The sequence below is a fragment of the Cydia strobilella genome, chromosome 27 (assembly GCF_947568885.1).
Source record: "Cydia strobilella chromosome 27, ilCydStro3.1, whole genome shotgun sequence".
Lineage (NCBI taxonomy): Eukaryota > Metazoa > Arthropoda > Insecta > Lepidoptera > Tortricidae > Cydia > Cydia strobilella.
The window spans coordinates 5,946,364-5,969,421 of NC_086067.1; the positions used below are offsets into that span (position 1 = coordinate 5,946,364).

A 23,058-nucleotide genomic window follows, 5' to 3' on the forward strand; every position below is an offset into this window, starting at 1 on the left:
ATTGGCTCCAAAACTCTTGAGATGGAAATTTTAAATGTCCACTCGGAAGCCGAAGAGCATATCCTACTTTTTGTTGTGGTAAAATCTTATTAAAAAAAATATGTTTATAGTCTGTCAAGCCATTTCCGTCACTACAAAAAAAGCGGCAAGTTTAAAAAATGTATAGGCGCGAACGTTTATTGTTCCATAGAAAATTTGAATTTCGCGCCTTTTTCTATTGACAAAGTTGTTTGACAGCCTATTGGTACAAAACTTATAAACATAAAAAAACTGGACAAGTGCGAGTCGGACTCGCCCACCGAGGGTTCCGTACTTTTTTAGTATTTGTTGTTGTTGTTATATTATAGCGGCAACAGAAATACATCATCTGTGAAAATTTCAACTGTCTCTTAGCTATCACGGTTCATAGGTACAGCATGGTGACAGACAGACAGACGGACAGTGGAATCTTATTAATACGGTCCGTTTTTACCCTTTGCGTACGGAACCCTAAAAATTACTCTTTTCCTACATTTTCGTAATCCACAAAAATCGAAATCATCAGACTATCCAAAGCCTAAACACGTCTGTGTTGGCCATAAATTTAATTGTGTCTCCGATCAAACATGACATTAAATAATTTGTAGATTGAACGAATGAACGCCATAAAGTTTATTTTTAAAAGTCTCCGTGCGTTCAACTCGGTGATTGAAGGCTGATGTGAGGCCTGGGTCGCGGGATCACTTCCAAACAATGATATCATCAAAGATAGATATAACTCCGTAATAGATGGATACAGTCTAAGGAAAAAACGTGCCTCGAAAATCAAGAAAATTTGATTCTCGTTCAGAGGGCGCTACTAGCTTTGGCCTACTGTCGTATAGATGGCGTTGACGGTTTCGTTTGTTATTTAACAATTTTAACGCATATCAGTGAAAGAACATGGATCAAAATCATAAAAATAATTAATGCAAATAAAAAAAATCATTTATCCATATTTAAATACATTTTATCGTATAGATGGCAGTGAATTTACTGGGGTTACAAAATTTACTATGACAGTACCGCTCTAGTATAAGTTAGTTATACTCTATGATATCATGTAGTGGTTTGATCACGTGGATTACACGGGGTCCCTTTGTTTGACAGAGTTATTGAAAGTCATAATGTTATGTATTAAATACATTAATAACGGGTCACTCACGTATTTCCCAGTCTGCGCCGGTCCGTCACCGTCGACGCAAGCTCCTGATGACGCTCCTCGGTACGGAATGAAACATGTCGAGCGTTTTCGACTTAAAATACATGAGTGACCCGTTATTAATATATTTAATATGTCTGTGTCTCACGGATGTTTTGTCATAATGTTATGATTGTCATATTATCATTAGTCATAATTCTGAAACCGTTAACTTTTCAGGATTTTCCTCAGGTTATCCTATAGATAGGTTAGGTTAGGTTTGTTTTATGGCAATCCTGAAAAGTTACGCGTTTCTGAGAAAAACCAAATTATGACTAACGAAAATGTGGACAAACAGTATGACTTAAAACTATATGGGAAACAATAGAGACCCGGATTACACACAAAGCTGAAGACTTTGCTAGGCTTCGTGGAGGAGTTGGGGTGGTTAGAGTAGCGCTACCTCGTTTCACGCAAAATAGGCACATTGGATGTCGATTTGCGGAAAATGCCCAGCATAACTAACTAATTAACTACACACAAAGAAAGACAAATGGTTATTACGAATTACTTCCCCTAAATGGCAATTTTTGGGCTTCGTTTGGTGTACTAGTTAAGAAAAATATGTGTAGGTAAAGTTAGACCAAGATAAGTGTGCAACGATTTTGATAGCACACGCAGTGCAAGTGTTATTTTAAACTTCAAACTTCTGAAATTATGACGTATAAATAACACCTGCACTGCTGCATCAAAATTGATGCAGACTTTTCTTGGTCCAACTCTAGACTGTTTTTTTCAAAAGTTCAAAAGTGCTAAAGTAGGTATTCATGTATTAGTATAAACTAAGCTACCTATAGTTATACAATTGGCGACATCATAAGTTTGCATCGACTTTGCACTCTCGGCAGTACAATGTATGGTGAGACTTGGCGGGCGACTTAGCGTAGTCATACAAAAATACGTAGTCATAATCAAATCAATGTCAAAAAGTCGGTGTTTTCCCTCTGTCCCCGCCCCACGTTACCGCTGTCATACAATGGTCATACAGGCGGGAACAAATGGGAATGATTTATATGAAAACATCTATTTTCATTTGTGCCCGATGGGAATACTCCAAAAAGTCTACATAATAGGTAAATAGTCCAAATTAGTTGCCATAAATAAACCGTCTGTTTGCATGACTAGCGCTTTGTATGGCAACTATTTCGGGAATCCGTGGGTTGTTCACCTTTGCCAATGACTCTGTGTCATCAATCTATGTTAGACATTTACAGTAAGAAATACACTAAAGAAAAAGTGACCACAAGTCCATGGACGAGGCGAGAATCGAACCCGCGTCTTCAGCTTACGCGGCTAACGTCCTGACCACTAGACCACCCGGCCACGGCGGTACCCATCCCAAATTCTCTGGTATATGCTATCTTTGAAAGGCTAGGCGCCTTTAACCAACTCTTAAGGGCGAACAGTGTGTGTTTGAAGAAAGTTTTGTCAAAAAAACGATTTTGTTAAAAGCCATCGAGACAATTCTGACAAACCCAAACTCTATGCTTAATGCTTCTACAGACGGTGTAACAAATATCGTGGTCAAACGCCTGCCTATTCATCATACAAAATTACAATAAATATCGCATCCGATTTTGGATAATTGCCTGCTAAGCAGTAGCAACGAATTCAATCGATCGATCACATACCACAATGTATCAAAAATCGAGTACGATGTACGATGAGTTTGAGAAGCCCATATCTTATCCTTAAAAGGCCCAAGGTCCTACCTATAGTACTTCTTCAGTTCGATGAAATTTAAACCCTATTCAATGGGGTTGGCCGGTCGAAATAATTAGCAGATGGCGCCAGCATAGCTTGCCCTGTCAATCCCTAGAATTTTGTAATTTTTTTGTTTTTTTAATGCCCTGGATGCCAGCCCTTTAAGCCAAATCTCATAGAAAAAGGGGCAAGCTATGATGGTGCCATCTCTGCCAACCTTTGACAGTCGCCAACCCCATTGGAAAAGAGTCGCTTTTGCTTTGTTTCATTCAATTTTCAAACAACGCAAAATCATCTCTATTTCCTACACTATAGGTTCAAATTTCAGTGGCAAATTTTGAATTTTTCATTTGTATGGTTGGGCTTAGGAGGTTAATTCATGACCAATTACCCCACTGAGCCGCCACTCTCCTTCGAATTATGTCCAACTAATTAAGTACCCGCGTTGGCTTGGCACGGGATCAACACATAATTGACAGATCATTAGAATCAGGGACATATCAGGGATAATCTTGATAGATGTTTTAACAAACAGTGAATTTGTACAAGTTTCTTTACCTATGTCTGAAAAACTGAGGGCGAATGGGTCAAAAACTTTTTTAGAATGACTTAAGGTTACCAAAGGCAAAGATAGATATAACTCCGTAATAGATGGATACAGTCTAAGGAAAAAACGTGCCTCGAAAATCAAGAAAATTTTATTCTCGATCAGAGGGCGCTACTAGCTTTGGCCTACTGTCGTATAGATGGCGTTGACGGTTTCGTTTGTTATTTAACAAGTTTAACGCATATCAGTGAAAGAACATGGGTCAAAATCATAAAAATAATTAATGCAAATAAAAAATAATAATTTATCCATATTTAAATACATTTGAAGTGAAGGTGAAGGTCGCGGGAATTCGGTGGTAGCGAGCGGCACAGGATCGGTCGGAGTGGCGAGCCTTGGGGGAGGCATATGTCCAGCAGTGGACGTCTATCGGCTGACATGATGATGATGATGAAATACATTTTATCGTATTTTTCGTAATCTTCATTTTTAGTTTTAAAGTGTGTCGATAGATGGCAGTGAATTTACTGTGGTTACAAAATCTACTATGACAGTACCGCTCTATCTTATTATATCATCTTTGCCTATGTCTGAAAAACTGAGGGCGAATGGGTCAAAAACTTTTTTAGAATGACTTAAGTTTACCAAAGGTTACCTAAGCGTCTTACCTGCGAATATTATAAAATAAATGGACTTTAAAGCCTAATCTCGCTAGACCCTAACTGGCATGTTAAAACATTTTATTTCTTTCTTCAGAACTGTGTAAAAAAGCCTTAGTATAGTAATACTAAAGTGAATATATAGGATAGAGCGGTACTGTCATAGTAAATTTTGTAGTCACAGTAAATTTACTGCCATCTATCGACACACGATTAAAACTAAAAAAAATATATCAAAAAATGTGTATATATGGATAAATGACTTTGTATGTGTATTATTTTTATATAATTCTGACCCATGTTCTTTCACTGATATGTGTTAAAATTGTTAAATAACAAACGAAACCGTCAACGCCATCTAAACGAGAATAGGTCAAAGGTTGGTATTGGTGGTAGCGCCATCTGTGCGAGAATCAAATTTTCTTGATTTTTGAGGCACGTTTTTTTCCTTGGACATTATTCACATTATTCATCTTATACGGAGTTATATAGGTCTTTGGCAATACCTAAATTGTATTAAATACTTTTCAGTTTTTTCCTTTTTTCACCACCCCGCAACACGTAGAGGTAAAGTAATCGCTAGAGTCGCTAGACTGCTCGTCTACAAAAATTTAACAAAACGTGTTACATATTTGAAAGCTCAAACGTTTTGGAACGCATCTCAGGAAATACCTCGTTTGTTTATAATTATGGATGGTATAGAAAGGATGCCAATCTCTTATGGCAGAATTGTTGCAAAAGTGACCGCTTTTAGCTTTAAATAATAGTTCCTAATCTCTCCGGTGGCGCTAGTTAGGCTCTGGGACATGAGTACAACATGAACCATATAAGGAAACAAATAACCCGACCAAATTACGTAGGTAGTTTTTGGTAGTATTTCGGTGTATAGTGGCGCCGCCTAATTACTGTTTTTTGATGCACACTTTTTATACATAGAGATTTGGCTCCTTTATATAGTCTCCATGGTTTATAATGCTGCACACATATATAGACTAAACAATCGGTTGTTTGAATTATTTTAACTATTTCGACGCTGCAATCTGATAGTTATTCATGTACTCTTATGCCATTCAAAACTGAACCGTATTAATGAGGAAAACGTAAGTTTCAGTCACAGTTAACGGTCAAACAAGTTTATCAGTAGAGAAAGGCGCGAAATTAAAATTATCTATGGGACGATAAATCTTCGGGCCTACATTTTTTTAAATTTATAAGAATAAGATATTTGCCGCCTTTTTTTACTGACGGAAATAGCTCGACAGACTATAACTTTGCCGCAAACCGGATGCACGTCACAAGTTCAAGCAGACAAAAAAAATTAACTGGCCAAGTTTTTTCTTTATACAACGCCATCTAGTGTCGAATAGTAAAAGTAAAACTTCTTTAATCCACAGATTATACATCACTCACTCTATTTTTCTTTGTCAATGCCAACGCAATCTAGTGTCGAGTAGGGTGTGTTGGTTTTTTTTTACATTTATGGCCTGGATGCGAGTCCCTTAAACCAGCGTTGGAGTAAGATTAAGGGTTTTTTATGAGGGCTAAGATGAAAAGTCGTCCGTAATGCAAATAGCATACGGGATTTTTTTTTGTCTCACCCCTCATAAAGTCAAAGTCATAACGCATATAGTCAAAACTATATTTTTTTTACAAATTGTACCTATCAAAACTTTTCGCCGATAATTTTTTTCATCAAATGCAACAGAGATGGCGCTGCCAACCTTGCGTAAACCAACGTGAACTATTACTTTAACCAAAGAAGATATCTATCTATCTTTGCTTTAACAAAGCAGTTTTGAATGATCTCGAACAAAACATGTCATTAACGCGCCGATCTATGTGGGACACGAATATCTAGGGCGCGTATTCTGGTAACAGGTGACTCCCACGTCGTTCAGCTTTCAAACCGTATTTCAAAATCTACGTTTTCGATGTGACAATGACATGGTCCTACGGCCCTATGGCAATGTGCCTTCGAGTGAGTTATATTCTGTCAAGCCATTTCCGTCAATAAAAAATGTAGGCGCGAAGGGTTATCGTCCCATAGACAATTAGAATTTCGCCTTTTTTCTACTGACGAACTTTAATGGCAAACATTCTTAAGCGAGGTTTAGACTAGCAAGAACTTGCATGCAATTTTCATTACATTGCAGTACCTGATCAAACTTTTGAATGCAGTTTGCCAGTAGTCAGCAATGTACCGTAAATTGCATGCAAGTTTTTGCTAATCTAAAGTGTCTAAACCTCGCTTTATAATCATGTGCGTCTTCCTCAAGCTTGCGATCTTACCTTACTTACTTGCAAGACCGTCTGTCGTTACAACCGATTTTGATTGAGAAAATATGACGCCTACATCAGTAGTACGCGCACAACCGAGCCAATATAAATACGACATGATCGAAAGCATGACGATTAGATTTGAAGGGTACACGGAAAGAACATCATCTATATAGTCGCTTTTTTCGGAAAATGAGATTTTCATTTCAAAATGAAAATCTCTTAATGAACTATTTTAATTTTAATTTAATTATTTGGGAAACATACAGCACATAATAATACAAAAAGGTAAACGATATAGTTAGAACATAGGCCAAAAGAGTTTCTACTTATATGTAATACAAAATTACTTTGCTCCGATAAAAAAAAGTACAATTATTAGGTAGGTATTTTGAATTTAAAAGTTGAATTTAACAGTAACATTTAGTAAATATTCCACGAGCACGATTAAAAATATAACAAGCATAATTTAGAATTTGGAAAATAACAAGCACAATTTTCAATTTAGGATTTGAAATATCAAATAGGTACAATTACATTAACAATCATAACAATACAACACCAGATTACAATTTTATTGCGAGCTAATAGTTAACGGAATTAGTCATTTTATTTTTTATATTGTTTGATGACAGAAACAAATCATGAATACACGTATGCTGGAACAAATCAATGTGTGAATATTTCTTAATGTATATATTGTATGCTCTTGCTAAAAATTTATTGCTATTGGTTATATTTTTTGCTACCACTGTATAATATATGTAACACAACTTTTTTTTAGTTAAAAAAGACCTGGTCATGGAATTACCATACATTTTGACATGGTTCCAAATTTTAAAACCGCGATTACTCAAAATGTTACTAAAGTGACTAGACATGTTCTTTCCGTGTACCCTTCATTTGGTATTTTTACAACTTATCTAAGCCACGACACTTATCTAGTCGAACCAAGCTAACTCCGCATTCATTTGCAATGGCTAAGTGTGGAAATGTCATCATACATTTCAGATTTCTATGACAACATTAAGTTTATAATGACATTTTCCAAAAAAAACCGGCCAAGTGCGAGTCGGACTCGCGCACAAAGGGTTCCGTTACGCAAAAAAGGCAAAACAATCACGTTTGTTGTCACTTAAATATTTATTTTTAGTATTTGTTGTTATAGCGGCAACAGAAATACATCATCTGTAAAAATTTCAACTGTCTAACTATCACGGTTCATGAGATAGGTACAGCCTGGTGACAGACAGACGGAAAGAGGAGTCTTAGTAAAGCCTGACCAGGAATATATGATCACGCGCCATGTTGCGGAACTTCACTGGAACTATTTTTTTCATACTATTCTGAACTGTCACCCTATACATGCGCAACAATAGCGCTCTCTTAACAATGATCATATATTACTGGTCAGGCTTTAAAAGGGTCCCGTGTTTACCCTTTGGGTACGGAACCCTAAAAAGTCGTAAGTATAAAAATTCATATTTATTAACATTTTATATTAATTACGATTATTACTTGTTACAGGTACAAAGAGGCAGAAACCAACTAGAATTCAATATCGTGTGAGCGTTTAAAAATAAATGGCACAAGTGTATGTTATGTGAAGTTCTGTGAGCGTGCGAGCGAGACAACGACGGTGGCTGAAGAGAGACAGAAGATGTCGCTAGTCGCGCCACGGCGGGTCCAGTTGGACTGGGCTCCTTCTATAATACCATGGTATGTACCTAATATTGACCTTGTCTGTACCAGGCGTGGCTCACTCCGCGATTTCGTCGCGTCGCTACAAGTACATGCGGCCCACACCAATTTTGGTGGCTATAGCCATAGTAGTTGCCGCGCACCGCTACAGAACGGACGCCTGCTCGCGCTTGCGCCACCTAGCGGTCATATCTGTCGTATTAGACGCGTTTTGTTAGAGAGTGAACCTTGTGTAACTAATAGTACTATTATTTATTCTGTGTCTGTACTAAATATAACTAAAGTAAACAGTGTGTGTCAGCAAAGTGTGAATGGTGTCATAACCAGACATCGGATGCTATGGGACAAAGAATATACTTTTAGCATAAAAAATAAGGATTAAGGTATTATTTTTATACTTTAAAAAAATTACCAACAAAACTTATTGAGCGATCCCTATATGTGTAATGTGTATATGGGGATAATATTGAAAACTGGGTTTATAATGATAATAATAAATATTCTTTATTTGAAATAATATTGTCTTCGGTTACCGCGATAGTTACTCATTAATTAAACCCCCCCCCCGAGTCCCGCCCGCCGAGTTTGTTGCCGATCCCATATTGGGATACCCTCCTACAATTTAGGAGGAAATTAAATCTTCTCGGGTTCGAGGTGTAGGGTTGGAGCCGGCGTAGTTTTTATCGCGTATATATATATATATATATATATATCTTTACTTGAAAGTAGTTGTATTGTATAATTAGCCTTATGAACAAATTTTGCATGTACAACCAGCCTCAAAGTTTAAAGTCTATGTGCGTGTGTGTGTTAGTGTGTAAAAATGCATACTAAAAAGTTTATAATAAGAGGATAATTATACTTCTTAATTATTATTTTTTTATAAAAATGTATAAAAAATTTAACATATGTGATGTGAATGTAATATATAAATATTTAATTATTTTAACACGTTTAGGAGGAATTCAGTGTCGTGGTAATCCAGTTGACTAAGCCACTTAGTTAGATACCGTTTGCTAGGAGGTTTCTTTATTGGATGTAGTTTACAGAATGATTTCATAACTAAAGCTGAAATGAAGGGGTGAAATCTTTGGGCAAATTTTGTACGCGTTTTTGTGGTTTTCCAGCGCTGACGGCGTCTTGTATCTGCTTCAAAAATCTTGTCATGCAGTTTTTCATAATTATACATGATTTTCCTAAGGTATAATTGGCGAACCGAAAGAACATTGGCGAGCGTGTATAGTTCTTTAGTACTGTACCGTGATGGTTTCCGGTAAATCACTTTGAGAAGGGACCTTTGAGCTCTTTCTAAAGTAATGAGGTGCGTCTTTGCCGCCCCTCCCCACACTGAATTGCAGTAACATAGCACGGATTCACAAAGAGCGAAGTAAACTGTCCTCAACAGTTCAGGATATGCAATATTTCTTAACGTGCGAAAGACAAACATGAGCTTACGAACACGGCTTTTAATTGACTCGATGTGCTGCCGCCAAGTCAGGTGAATATCGACCATTACACCAAGGTATCGCATGGTGTTTGAACGCTCTAAGAAGCTAGCGCTGCTGAAATTGGAGGACCCGGACAGCACGTCATTCTGATGTCTAACCGTAATATAAAATCCATCGTGAGGTTGACCTCTGGAATCGATCGAGAAACATAGATATTTGGTCTTCTGGACGTTTAATGTTAGCAAGTTGGAGTCGAGCCATTCTACGACTAGTTTTAAGTTAAGCTCCGCGGTACTTTGGACTTCTGGCCAGCTTTTTCCGCGTACCAGAATAGCTGTATCATCGGCAAATGATATTGTTATAGCATTTTTTAGTTTAAGGTTGCAGAGGCCGTTGATATAAGCCAAAAACAGAGTTGGGCCGAGTACACTTCCCTGGGGGACCCCAAAATCTACGTTAGCAAAGTCGCTGGTATGTTCTCCCACCCGGACACACTGCCTACGATCTCGTAAATAAGATTCGAACCACTTAAGTGCGAGTCCCCTGATGCCAAGGCTCTCGAGTTTAGCCAATAGGATCGGAATAGAAACAGTATCGAAGGCCTTGGCAAGATCTAAGAATATTCCTACGCACTTTTCGCCTTTATCTAAAGAATCTACTATTTTACCAACAAGTAGGTCAATCGCTTGTTCGGTGGATCTATTTTGTCTAAAGCCAAATTGGTTAGGTGACAGGCTGTTATTGCGCTGAAGAAACAGCAACAACTGTGCATTGATAATTTTCTCAATAAGTTTACCAATTATACTAAGCAAGGAAATTGGCCTATAGTTAGTGACTTGTTCTCTACTACCTGCCTTGTAAATTGGTGTTACTGAAGCCAGCTTGAGAAGATTTGGGAAAGTAGCGGAAGTCACGCTCAGATTACACAAATAAGTGATGGGCTCGGAAACGCTATTCACAGTCATTTTTAATATATCTGGTGTGATGCCGTCTAATCCCGGGGAAGTACCAGCCTTTAATTGTCTAATAAAAGAGGCTACCTCGTGAGTGTCAGTAGGTCGAAGGAAAAATGACGAAACCGGAGAACTGTCACCCTGTTGCATTTTGGCCAAGTGCGCCTCACTTACTCCCATTCTATTGAGCGTCACCTCCGCTAAATCCTTGCCGACGGAACTAAAAAAGGTGTTTACTGTATTTAGCGAAACTTTTGGGTTCGTATCAAGTTCGAGGAGTTCAGAAGCATGGGAGCGGGTAGACGCAATATTACATGCCGATTTAACCGTCTTCCATGTTTTCTTGGCATCTAGGCGTGCTTCTAAAAGCTCTCGTTGATGATATTTAACTTTAACTTCTTTTAAAATATCGGCGCAAGTGTTCCTATATCTTTTGTATTGAATTTGGATGGTCTCGTCGTTCGGGTTTTTATTTGCCTGTTGGTGCAACCTGCTTCTTTTTCGTATACATTTTAGGAGCCCGGGAGTAATCCATTGTTTAAATGTACGTTTAGAGTTACTTACGGGGACACATTTTTTGTGTTTTTTAATTATATTTGTAAGTGAGGTACAAAAAAATTCACATGCAACATTTACGTCATTTATCTGGTATAGAGGCGACCAATCTATACTCTTAATTTCAGAATCCATTGATTTTAAATCTAGTTTAGTAGTATATTTACGTTTTTCGCTCGATATCGCATGGTCAAAGAGTGTCATAATAAGGAGATGATCTGTGATATCTTCGTTACAAGTGTGTGGGTGTGTGGGTATGTGGGTATTTTTGCACTTTGTAGTTTTTCCCTAGTCACCCGTTGACCACTAACGCTGTAAAGGGTTCGATACGTCGGGATGTATTATAAATTCAATATACGCGATATAATTCGTTTTCATAGTTTTATTTCATTCTTTATTTGCTTAACATATGGTACAATTAGATGGTATATAGATAACATATATATATACTATCAGCAGGTGATATAGCCCCGTCATTAAATTTTGCCCCCTATATGTCTGTTCGGGGTCTCTATTGTTTCCCATATAGTTTTAAGTCATAATGTATTGTTTGTCCACATTTTCGTTAGTCATAATATGTTTTTTCTCAGAAACGCATAACTCTTCAGGATTCCCATAAAAGAATAACCTAACTTATCTATAGGATAACCTTACGAAAATCCTGAAAGTTAACGGTTTCAGAATTATGACTAACTAGCGATCCGCCCTGGCTTCGCACGGGTAGTTCAACTAATTTACACAAAACCTTTACAAATTATACATATAAACCTTCCTCTTGGATCACTCTATCTATTAAAAAAACCTCATCAAAATCCATTGCGTAGTTTTTAAAATCTAAGCATACATAGGGACAGACATACAGACAGCGGAAACAGACTTTGTTTTATACCAGGGGTGTGAAACTCCTTGTTTGGGCAAACTCGTCACCGTTCGGCACAGCATTGCTCCGAGCAATTATTAGGGTTGGCACTTGACATCCTATTGCGTGCACGACCACAGATAAGATAATGACTTGAATTTTGACAACCCTAAATAGCCGAAAGGGGTAGTGTCATATACTAGAGAGGAACAGCATGATTCGACCCTGAACCGCTGTCAAACTTCGGTTTTGTAGGAAGTTTCCTTTCTGTATGGTAGTACTATTATTTATCTGTGTTTATACTATGTAGTGATGATAATATGACAATCATTACATTATGACTCAATAATTGTCAAACAAAGGGTCCCCGTCTGGTGGTAATCACAGTGCCGCTTTCTGTTAGCTACGCCTCTCCTGCCTTATCCTGTGACTCGCCGGCTGTCAAACGTAGCGCACGCGTTTTGTTCACATAACACCTCACTTCAGGTTTCTTTACATGACGTTCCATACCAGGCGGTAAAGGTTCATGGTTGCTAGTGTTGCTACCATTACCACACTGGTAAGTTTGTGTCCTTATATGTTGTTGCAAATTATACGCACGCCAGCTACCATAACCACATTGGCCAGATTTGCAAGGTAATTCAGCAGTATGTGTTCTCACATGTTTCAATAAATTATCTATGTAATTACTAGCATAACTACACTGGTCACATCTGTAAGGCTTTTCATTAGTGTGTGTACTTATATGTCTTGATAAATCATTTTTGTAATTACTAGCAAAACTACACTGGTCACATTTGTATCTCTTTTCACCACTGTGTGTTCTTATATGGACTAATAAACTATATTTGTAATTACTAGCAAAACTACACTCGTCACATTTGTAAGATTTTTCACCAGTGTGTGTTCTTATATGGACAAGCAAATTACATTTTGCGTTGCTAGCATAATTACACTGGTCACATCTGTAAGGCTTTTCACCAGTGTGTGTTCTTATATGTCTTAATAAATCAGATTTGTAATTACTAGCATAACTACACTGGTCACATTTGTAACGTTTTTCACCACTAGTGTGTTTTCTTATATGGATTAATAAATTAGGTTTGCATTTACTAGCATAATTACACTGGTCACATCTGTAAGGCTTTTCACCAGTGTGTGTTCTTATATGTCTTAATAAATCAGATTTGTAATTACTAGCATAACTACACTGGTCACATTTGTAACGTTTTTCACCACTAGTGTGTTTTCCTATATGGATTAATAAATTATGTTTGCATTTACTAGCATAACTACATTGGTCACACCTGTAAGGCTTTTCACCAGTGTGTGTTCTTATATGTCTTGATAAATGAGATTTGTAATTACTAGCATAACTACACTGGTCACATTTGTAACGCTTTTCACCAGTGTGTTTTCTTATATGGACTAATAAACTATATTTGTAATTACTTGCAAAACTACACTCGTCACATTTGTAAGACTTTTCACTAGTGTGTGTTCTTATATGTCTTAATAAATCATTTTTGTAATAACTAGCAAAACTACACTGGTCACATTTGTATCTCTTTTCACCAGTGTGTGTTCTTATATGTCTTGATAAATGAGATTTGTAATTACTAGCATAACTACACTGGTCACATTTGTAACGCTTTTCACCAGTGTGTTTTCTTATATGGACTAATAAACTATATTTGTAATTACTTGCAAAACTACACTCGTCACATTTGTAAGACTTTTCACCACTGTGTGTTCTTATATGTCTTAATAAATCATTTTTGTAATAACTAGCATAACTACACTGGTCACATTTGTATCTCTTTTCACCATTGTGTGTTCTTATATGAACTAATAAACTATATTTGTAATAACTAGCAAAACTACACTGGTCACATTTGTAACGCTTTTCGGCAGTGTGTGTTCTTATATGTCTTAATAAATCATTTTTGTAATTACTAGCAAAACTACACTGGTCACATTTGTAACTCTTTTCACCAGTGTGTGTTATGGGTCTAGTGCATGGCCTCTCCTGTGCAGTTTGCCCTGCAACAAAAATGTTTTATTTAAAAATATCGAATATACACAGTGAAATTTAATCGGTGATCAGGAAGTATATTTCGGGATATTTCGGGTCCCTCCGTTTCCCATAAACTTATTGTTTCGAATTTCGATAGTCAGAAATTGATATCCATATAATTTATGGACATAAACATCAATAGTATATAATAAGTATAAAGCTGTGCGGACTGTCAGAGGACTGATGACTTGTCTCACGTGTTGTTGGAATGCGTCCGGAATTCGGACTTGAGAAAAAGAATTTTTGGTAGTCTGGGCTCCATGCACAATGGACAGATCAATTGTTGGTTGGCAGAGCCTATATCGGACAAAGCAATCAGTGTTTACCACTTTATTGACCTCTCCCTTGAGTAGGGAACTATGATAGCACCCATGAGGCTGACATGTTCACCTAGAGTGTCCAAAGCCTCCATAAAAACCAGATAAAAAAAAAAAAAAAAAAAAAAGTATAAAGCTAAATAGTTCTAATATTAAAAATCTACAATTTTAAACACTATAATCACAAAAGTTATAATATTTATGGCTATAACACAAGCCTCTCTGGGCTTACCGTGGGACTTAGTCAATCTGTGTAAGAATGTCCTATAATATTTATTTATTTATAACACAAAGGCCTATCAATAATTATTCTGAAATATTATAAGGGTCCCCGGCAAGCTCGGTTCTCCATACAAACGTAGTTACACTCTCATTTTAAAACTAGTAGCTAGTTTGCTCTGAGACTTTCAGTGGCGTAGTTAGGCGTGGGCGAAGTGGGCCGTCGCCCACGGCCTCGCGCGAGGCCCCTTTGGGCACAACGAAAGAAAAGGGCCTTGCAGATGCAATTTCGCCCACGGCTAGATTAGTTCACGCTAAGCCACTGGAGACTTTGTACTTACAATAGGACAACGTTTATCTATATCTGTAATTAGTTTATGTAGCTTCAGATACCATAGTTAAAAAAATACAGCAAATTAAAGTTTTTCATACAAAACTTGTTTTTGTTCCATTTTGTTTGTTTTATTCACTGGAGCTTTATAAACTAATTACAGACCCAGATATACCTTATGTCATTGTATGTGCAAAATTTCATTACAATCCAACACGTAGTTTTAAAATGAGAACAAAACTCCGTTTGTATGGGAAGGTGAAATTCGGCCGAACTTGCCAGGGACTCTTAAGACATATATTTTAACATACTAATAGTTGTTGCTACTAGAGATGCACCGGATATTTGGTTACTATCCGGTATCCATTTAATATCCTGCCAGATATTATATAGACTTTGCTTAATTTCGGAGTAAACAAAATCTATTTAAGAAACAGTCACGGTTAAAAAGACGAGTCGCTCGGCAGTCGCTTTTCAACTGACGAAAAAACGGAGGAGGTTCTCAAGTCAACGCGTATATATATTTTTTGTTTTTATATATTTATTATTATTATTATTATTTAATAAGCAGGCAGGCAAGTATGGCAACTGATATGGCCTGTATCCAGTAATCATAAAGATATATATCATGAACGAGTATTAGATGTAGTGTTATGCTTGTCTATTGCTTGTATGTTTGATTCTGGTTATTGTTTTTTTAATTGGAAAGGCCCCAAAGTTGGTCACATATATTGTTAGTCCTAGGGCACCCCAGGTAACCCTACCTGTCAAATTAGAAGCACGAAATTGTCTTAGATTTTACGCATCTTACTCAATCAACATATCTTTGGTATCACATTGTAATCTTGTCATTATATACATAGCAAATTACATAGTAATGTAAGCTTTATGGCAATTGTAATCCAACTCTATTTCCCAAGTTCTTTAACAAATCCACGCAATTCATGGTTCAAGTAAGAATCCACAACTGACTTAATTTATTTTATCTTTTGCACCTGACTACGACTTGTTTGCCGACAAAAACATAAACTTTTAAAAGATTTTTTATGTTTTTGTAAATCAACATAGGTAGCTTATTAATTATTATTATTATTATTATTATATTGTTTAATACACTAGCAGCTGAAAGCTGATGCGTGTATATCACTGCACTTGTTTTTTTTTACTATTAGGTCTATTAGTGTTCATTTTGTTAGTTGTTTTAAGTGTTTGTCAAGTCTGTTTTTAAAGGTGTTCACTGAAGGAGCACATATCACTGCTTCTGGTAATTTATTCCACTCGCGTACGACGCGGTTTGATAGAAAGTGCTTCCTAGGATTGCTTGTGCTGGGAACTCGAATAATCTTTAAGCTGTGGCCTCTTAGACGATTATTCTCGCTCATAACAAACAGGTCCTTTAGTTCAGGTAAGTCATAATGATCGTGTATGATCTTGAATGTTTCAATGAGGTCACCACGCTGTCTTCTTCGCTCCAGGGTTGTCAAGCCAAGATTGGCAAGCCTTTGGTCATATGGCTTATTACGTAATCCATATACCATCTTAGTTGACCTGCGTTGCACCTTTTCAAGTAAAGTTATATCCTTCTGAAAGTATGGACTCCAAATTTGGTAAGCATATTCCAGAAGAGGCCTTATGTACGTCTTATATAGTTTTAGAAACAGTGCTTTATCAATTGTCTTGAAGGTCTTCCGTATAAGGTATACTAGTGAGTTGGCTCTTTTTGTTATTTCCAGAATGTGCTTATCCCACTTCAGGTTGCTTGTTATAGTGACTCCAAGGTCTCTTTGTGAGTTCACTTCTTCTAGGACCTGCGTACCCATGGTATATGCAAGCTGAGGATTTGTGGGCCCAATATGAAGAATGGTACATTTATTCGAATTAAGTGACATGAGCCAGTCCTGTGTCCACCCGCTAATTCGATCTAAGTCTTCCTGAATGATATTATGCGAGATGAGAGGGTTCCCCATTATTTTTGTGTCATCGGCAAACAGTGACAGTTTAGATTTGACAATGGACTTAAGATCGGTGACAAAAATCCCAAAAAGGATTGGACCGAGGACAGATCCTTGTGGGACACCACTAAGAACCTCAATGGGTTCAGACAGCTCCTCCCCTACTCTGATTTTCATTTTTCTTGCACTTAAGAAGTCTTGAATCCAGTTCAGAAGTCTTCCACGGATCCCGTAATGCTCCAGCTTACTAATGAGCCTTTTTATAGGTACCCGGTCGAAGGCTTTCTCGTAATCTAAGTAAACCACGTCCGTTGGGAGGTGTTCGTTCCAGTTCTTAGTCCAGTAATCGAGACAAATCAGTAGATTAGTAACCGTTGACCGTCTAGGAATAAAACCGTGTTGTTCTTCAATTATGATTTGCTCTTCAGATAAAAATTGTCTAATACATTTAGCGATAATTTTTTCCATTACTTTACAGGCAATGCACGTTAGACTTATTGGTCTGTAATTCGCTGCAGTCAGTTTGTCGCCTTTTTTGTATATGGGGGTAACGGTGGCTTCCTTCCAATCATTAGGCAATGTACCCGACGTAAAAGACAATGACATTATATGTGACAGCTGTTCACCTAATACATGACTACATTTCTTCAAGAATATTGCCGGTATACCGTCTGGCCCCATAGCTGTTTCGTCTTTAAAGGTGTTTATCACTTTTTCCACCGCCGCAGGGGTGAATTCAATTTCTTCTAAAGATTTCAGCACTCTTGTAGTACTCACTGCGGGTATTGGTACAGTATCTGGTTCCATAACAAATGATTTCCTGAACTGGTTTGCGAAAATGTTTGCTACTTCTTTACTATCATTCGCGATGACGTTTGCGCTCTCGTCGCGTAATGACGGAGGTACTGAAACCTTTGATGTTAGGCTTTGTCTTATATAGCTGTAAAAGCGCTTAGGGCTGCTTAACACAACATTCCTTTCAAATTCCACCCTTGCTTTTCTCACTTTGTCAACAATTTGATTGTTTAATTTCCTGTAATTCCTGTAATTTTCTTCAGATTTGTCAAGTTGGTATAATTTCCATTTCATCACTTTCTGGTTAGTCAACTTTATAATGTCTTGTCCAATCCATGGTTTATTAATATTCGACTTTTTAAGCTTTCGTTTTGAAGGTACTACCTCTGTTATGATATCGTTAATTCTGTTTTTGAGTTGAGCCCAAGCAGATTGACAATTAGAACAATCCCTGATATTAAAATTTGATTCTGTTAGTAACGAATTTATCTTATCAAAGTCAGCTTTGAAAAAGTCTTTACGTTGCTGTTTCATTGGCATGCTCTGAGAATGGTTGATCTGGAATTGTAATGTGGTTAGCAAAACCATATGGTCACTCTTACCAATCGGCGGATGATGAACTACATTGCTGCAAAGGCTTTCTTCATTGCAAAGAAATAAATCCAAAAGTGATTCTTCATTGTTTCTTTTTCGCGTAGGCTCCGTCACAAGCTGTTCAAGATTAGTATCGACTAAGATTTCTACGAACTTTTCATGTAAAACATTGTAACCGTCAAATTTACATAATGGCCAACTGATGTCCGGTAGATTAAAGTCTCCTACTATGAGAAGCGCTCCTTTACAAGTCGTCGTAGCTTTTTTAATTGTTTCGAATAAGGTTTTATCGCTTTCCTCAAAAGCATAGTGCGTGGGGCGGTAAACACCCGCAAGTAATAACTTAAAGCTACCATATGTAACATTTACCCAAAGTGCTTCAACATTACTCTGATTGTTGTACTCTGAGTGTAATGCTGAAAGAATCGGGATATTATTGTGTTTATCTGCTACGTATATCACTACTCCTCCCCACCCTCTGCCAGTACTCCTGTCATGTCGAAATAAATTATATCCTTGAATGTTTATTAGGCTGCTGTGGATTGACGGTTTCAAATGTGTTTCCGTAATAATGATAAAAGCTGGTTGCAATTTGTCTATCTCTAATAAGAATAGGTCTCGTTTAGCCATTATGGATGCCAGGTTCGTGTAGAAAAGAGGTAACTGTATAAAACCATTGCCTAGTTTTTTCCCGTCTGATTACCTTGATGAGCTTTAACAATGGTAGGTTTGCCATTCAAATATTTAATAATAAGGTCAGACTCACCTGCCTCAATCCTGTTTTCGAGTTCAGTGCGAAGATTCTTAAGGTACTCACGTTGGTATGGGGTTAAATCGTTTTTCACTGAAATACTTTTGTTCCGAAGGTTGTTTCTGTTCTTTAGAACCTTAACCGCTGCGGACCTGTTCGCAAAAATCACCTTGAGGGGGCGTGGCTTGTCACCAGACTGAGGTTTGCCCAGCCTGACGGTAGCCAGGGGCGCTTCAGTTTCAGGTAAATCCTCCAAAATATCTTGCACAAGCCCATGGTCATGTTTTTTTCGCGCTTCAATGGGGGGGTCTCCGGTCGACGATATCTCCGGAACGCCAAACATAATGACGTTAGCACTTCGTCTATTACGGTCCTCCAACTCACTAATTATGTTTTCTAAGCCAATCTGTTGCCCTTGATTCTTTTTTAGAACCTCAATTTCTTGTTTCAGCTGATCTACCTGCTTTCGTAAAGCCGGTAGTTGACGTATTCCAAGGACACAGTCAGGGCATAAATATTTCAATGTCGGCGATTGAAGAGCGATTACCCTTAATTCCGTCACAAGCAATCCACTACACTTAACACATATCAACCTATCGCATCCGCCACATACTATTTTTGGGTTTTGACTGTCCGGTTTAGGTAATTGATTTGTACACTGCATGCAAGACGCCATTTTTGGGTTTATTTTGTAAGGTTATGAAGTTCACTTTTATCTGATCAAATAAGTCCACAGAAACACAATTTCTGTTGTAGATAACACTTTTACATGAATTTCAATATTCAATTTAACGAAAGTCACGGCTTTTAAGTTAAAACAAACGAATTCCCGATTATTGTACGCTTTTTATAACACCAGTAACGAAAAACACAAGTGCAGCTAAAAGCGCGGGTAGACCGAAAAAACATATATTGTCATATTTATCGTATAACTTTATTACCTATAGCTTTAATTACTTAATTTTACAGCGCATTGGCGCCCCTTAGCTGTAATGTTATAAAATTTTATTTAAAAGATAAAAATAAAAAGATAAAAGATATTTATTCGTGACGATCACAACACAAGTACGAACATGTACAGACAACAACAGCAAGAAAAGAAGAAATCAACAAGTGTGCATCACAAAATAGACCCAACTCAGCATAATCTTCTTCTTCCTGGCGTTATCCCGGCATTTTGCCACGGCTCCTGGGAGCCTGGGGTCCGCTTGACAACTAATCCTAAGAATTGACGTAGGCACTAGTTTTTACGAAAGCGACTGCCATCTGACCTTCCAACCCAGAGGGGGAACTAAGCCTTGTTAGGCCAACTCAGCATAATGCTAGCTATAAAGCGAGCACTGGTCTTCCGTAGGGGTCATTCGGTGATGCCACGCCAGATAACACACAAAGATACATATTAAAACATTACAAAAATTTCAATAAATATCAAATATCAACTGATACCTCAACCTCACTGTCCAAGGCCCTAGATCACGCGGCCGCGGTAGGCCTAAGAAGTGCTGGCTGGACGTCGTGATAGCAGACATGCAAGAGAACAATCTCACACTTGAGGATGCCGAAGACCGGGTAAAGTGAAGATTAAGTAGGAAAGCTAAAAACGCTAGGTCGAAGAAGATCAAATATCAACTGACCTGTTGGTGCTTGGCGCACGCCGCGCCGTTCCACTAGTATGGGGCCGAGCACTAGCTCATCTTTCACAACATGGTCGGCGTACAGCTCGGCCGCCGCGCTGCCGAGCGACTCGTCTTTTATACACACATTTGTGCACGATGGCTCAGTTTTTATCACACCATCGCACCTGGGCTCGTCTTTTACACGCACATCATCCATAGGCTCAGCTTTCTGAGCTTTCACAAACACTCCGAAGGGCTCCTCTGTTGAAAATATACTACACAGATCCTCAGTATCCTCACAGGGTTCAGCCTTCACGCAAACTCTCTCGGCCTGTACCGCTGACGACTCCATCGTGAACTAAAAACTCGTGATTATTCTTTAGTGTCACGTTAATAGAGGTTCCTTAGGTATCTTTTTTAAATAGGATATTGTTTCTAATCCATACAAAATATAAGAAAAGAAAACTATTTTTCGGTTGACGTTTGAGTCGTTTGAATTTTTTTTTTTACATTTATGGCCTGGAGTCGTTTGACATTGCTTTGGCAGTTTCATTGATTATTATACTTATACTCTTTGGGTCTTTGGGCAGTTTGTCTTCGTCGACTTTGTCGCGCTCCGAGCTCGTGCCGTGCGGTGCGTTCCAATACTTCAAAAAAAAAAAAACTCTCGCTCTAACTTATAGCTGCGTCCTTAACACACATACGGCGACTACCTTACACACTATCGATATGTGCGCCGCACTGCACCAAGGTCGCGGTGCGGTGCGGTAGTCTGTACGACCAAGTAAGACTTTAACGGCTAACACATTACCGCACCGCTCCAAGGTCATTGTGCGACGCACCCATAAGTAGGAGCGAGAAAGCAATATCTCTTTCTCGCTCTTACTTATGGATGCGTCGCAAAATGACCTTGGTGCGGTGCGGTAATGTTTTAGCCGCTTAAGATTTAGAATAATTTCTCTTTTTCATAGGGTAGGTGGTAGGTACACTTGGCAACACTACACTAGTTACTAGAATCAAGAATTATACGTGACTATATTAACTATACAGTTTTTGCCCGTTACTTCGTATGCATGGAGGGATGATGATGATGATTTGATGATGTCGCCATCCAAGGGGGGGGGGGGGGGGGGGGGGGGCAAAATGGGCAAAAGGCAGCAGCAGGGAAACTAAAACAGGGGGCGCAAATTTGGTGACTGCCCCGAGCGCCATATCCTCTAGCTACGCCCCTGCAACCATGATCCTAAATGACAAAATATATAAAATAATACTCGTTTTTTTGAATTTTACGACTATAAATTACATGCAAAGCAAGGGTTCCTGTCTAAATTTCATATTCTGAACCGCAGAGCACAGTCGCGCCCAAATCGCTCCGCTATGGCGTGGCGTTCGCCTGAAATACACTAAAACGATAAACACTTGCATCACGAAAGTTAAAGGGCAGATAAAAGTAACGATTACGATTTTCCCTCATTTAAATTCTTAAACATAAATAACCCTTAATGTACTCATGTACTCCATAATGTCAAAAGGAACCCTAATTTATACCGAGGAGTTCGTCGACCTCGCTGCGGTCCACGGCTAACTTCAATGCGGCAAAATTAAAAAAAAAAGTTGCCGTCAGCTGAGCGATCGCTGCTCTATTCACTCGGGACAGAACTGTCATGGCATCGCGATCGATGGCTAGCCCGTGCCTAGGAAAAGTCGGGGAAATTGCAAATATGCCGCGCTAAATGTCACGGAACGTTATAAACGCTATGCGACATCGTTAGTGGGAGCACTGTGCTGGTTTTAGTGGTGTTGGTTAGCTTTTTCAGTGGCTTTTCAGTGTTTTTTCAGGGATTCTAATTTTATTCTCGTCTAACGAGAACCTAGTTGCACTTTTTCTGGGTGAGTTTTCAACTTATTTATACCTTTAGCAACCTCAAAACTGTTTTTACTTGTAGCATATGTATTAACAACTGTGTATTGGTAGTTATATTTAAATGAATATACTTCATATTCCTTCAAAATCGATTTGTGGGTGGGCTAGAAGATTTCATAGCTATCCCGCTCGACTATAATCCGACCGCGGCGAAGATGACGTAACGATGCGGCGTTTCGTACAACTGACTGCAATTTAAATCAGCTGGTTAACTGTTTCTGTCCCACTTTTCTTTTCCGATAATTTTAGTTTTTAATTACGATAAATTATTGTATTTCTAAATAGATAAATGTATATGTAGTACCCACCACCGATATTATCATATTACGCACGTTATTTAATTTTTATTTTAAGTTATAACATTGTAAAATGTCCGTTTTTGATAAATCAATAATTACTTTCTTAGTTTCTTACGACTTACGATAACTTAAAAAAAAGTCGAGTGTATTTTTTTTAAACAAATCGTAGATAAGCACAACATAGATTTGCGATTTTTTAAAGGTGCTTTATTGTAGGTACAAGGACTTCTAGGTAATTAATGAAAAGGTCAAAAGAAGGTT

The 23,058-nt window shown here is 38.0% G+C and overlaps 2 protein-coding genes across 5 annotated transcripts in view; one reads left to right on the forward strand and one right to left on the reverse strand.

Annotated features, from left to right (window-relative positions):
* LOC134753502 (tau-tubulin kinase homolog Asator) overlaps positions 1-23,058 on the forward strand; it is a 99,816-nt gene that overhangs the window by 24,008 nt on the left and 52,750 nt on the right. For 2 of the 4 annotated variants that reach the window (XM_063689397.1, XM_063689392.1), the window contains exon 2: positions 7,934-8,125. The exons of 1 other annotated variant lie outside the window; for it this stretch is intronic. In XM_063689397.1, coding sequence (XP_063545467.1) covers positions 8,067-8,125 — 59 coding nt within the window. In that variant the 5' untranslated portion in view covers positions 7,934-8,066. Of the gene's footprint in view, positions 1-7,933; positions 8,126-21,973; positions 22,465-23,058 lie in introns of those variants that run through there. One more of the 4 variants, XM_063689391.1, reaches the window with a different exon arrangement.
* Positions 11,499-21,059, reverse strand: LOC134753576 (zinc finger protein 260-like). The gene is made up of 2 exons (XM_063689499.1): positions 20,593-21,059; positions 11,499-13,965 (listed from the first exon to the last, which is right to left on the reverse strand). The coding sequence occupies exons 1-2, from the start codon at positions 20,924-20,926 to the stop codon at positions 12,326-12,328; spliced, it is 1,974 nt and encodes a 657-aa protein (XP_063545569.1). The 5' UTR covers positions 20,927-21,059; the 3' UTR covers positions 11,499-12,325.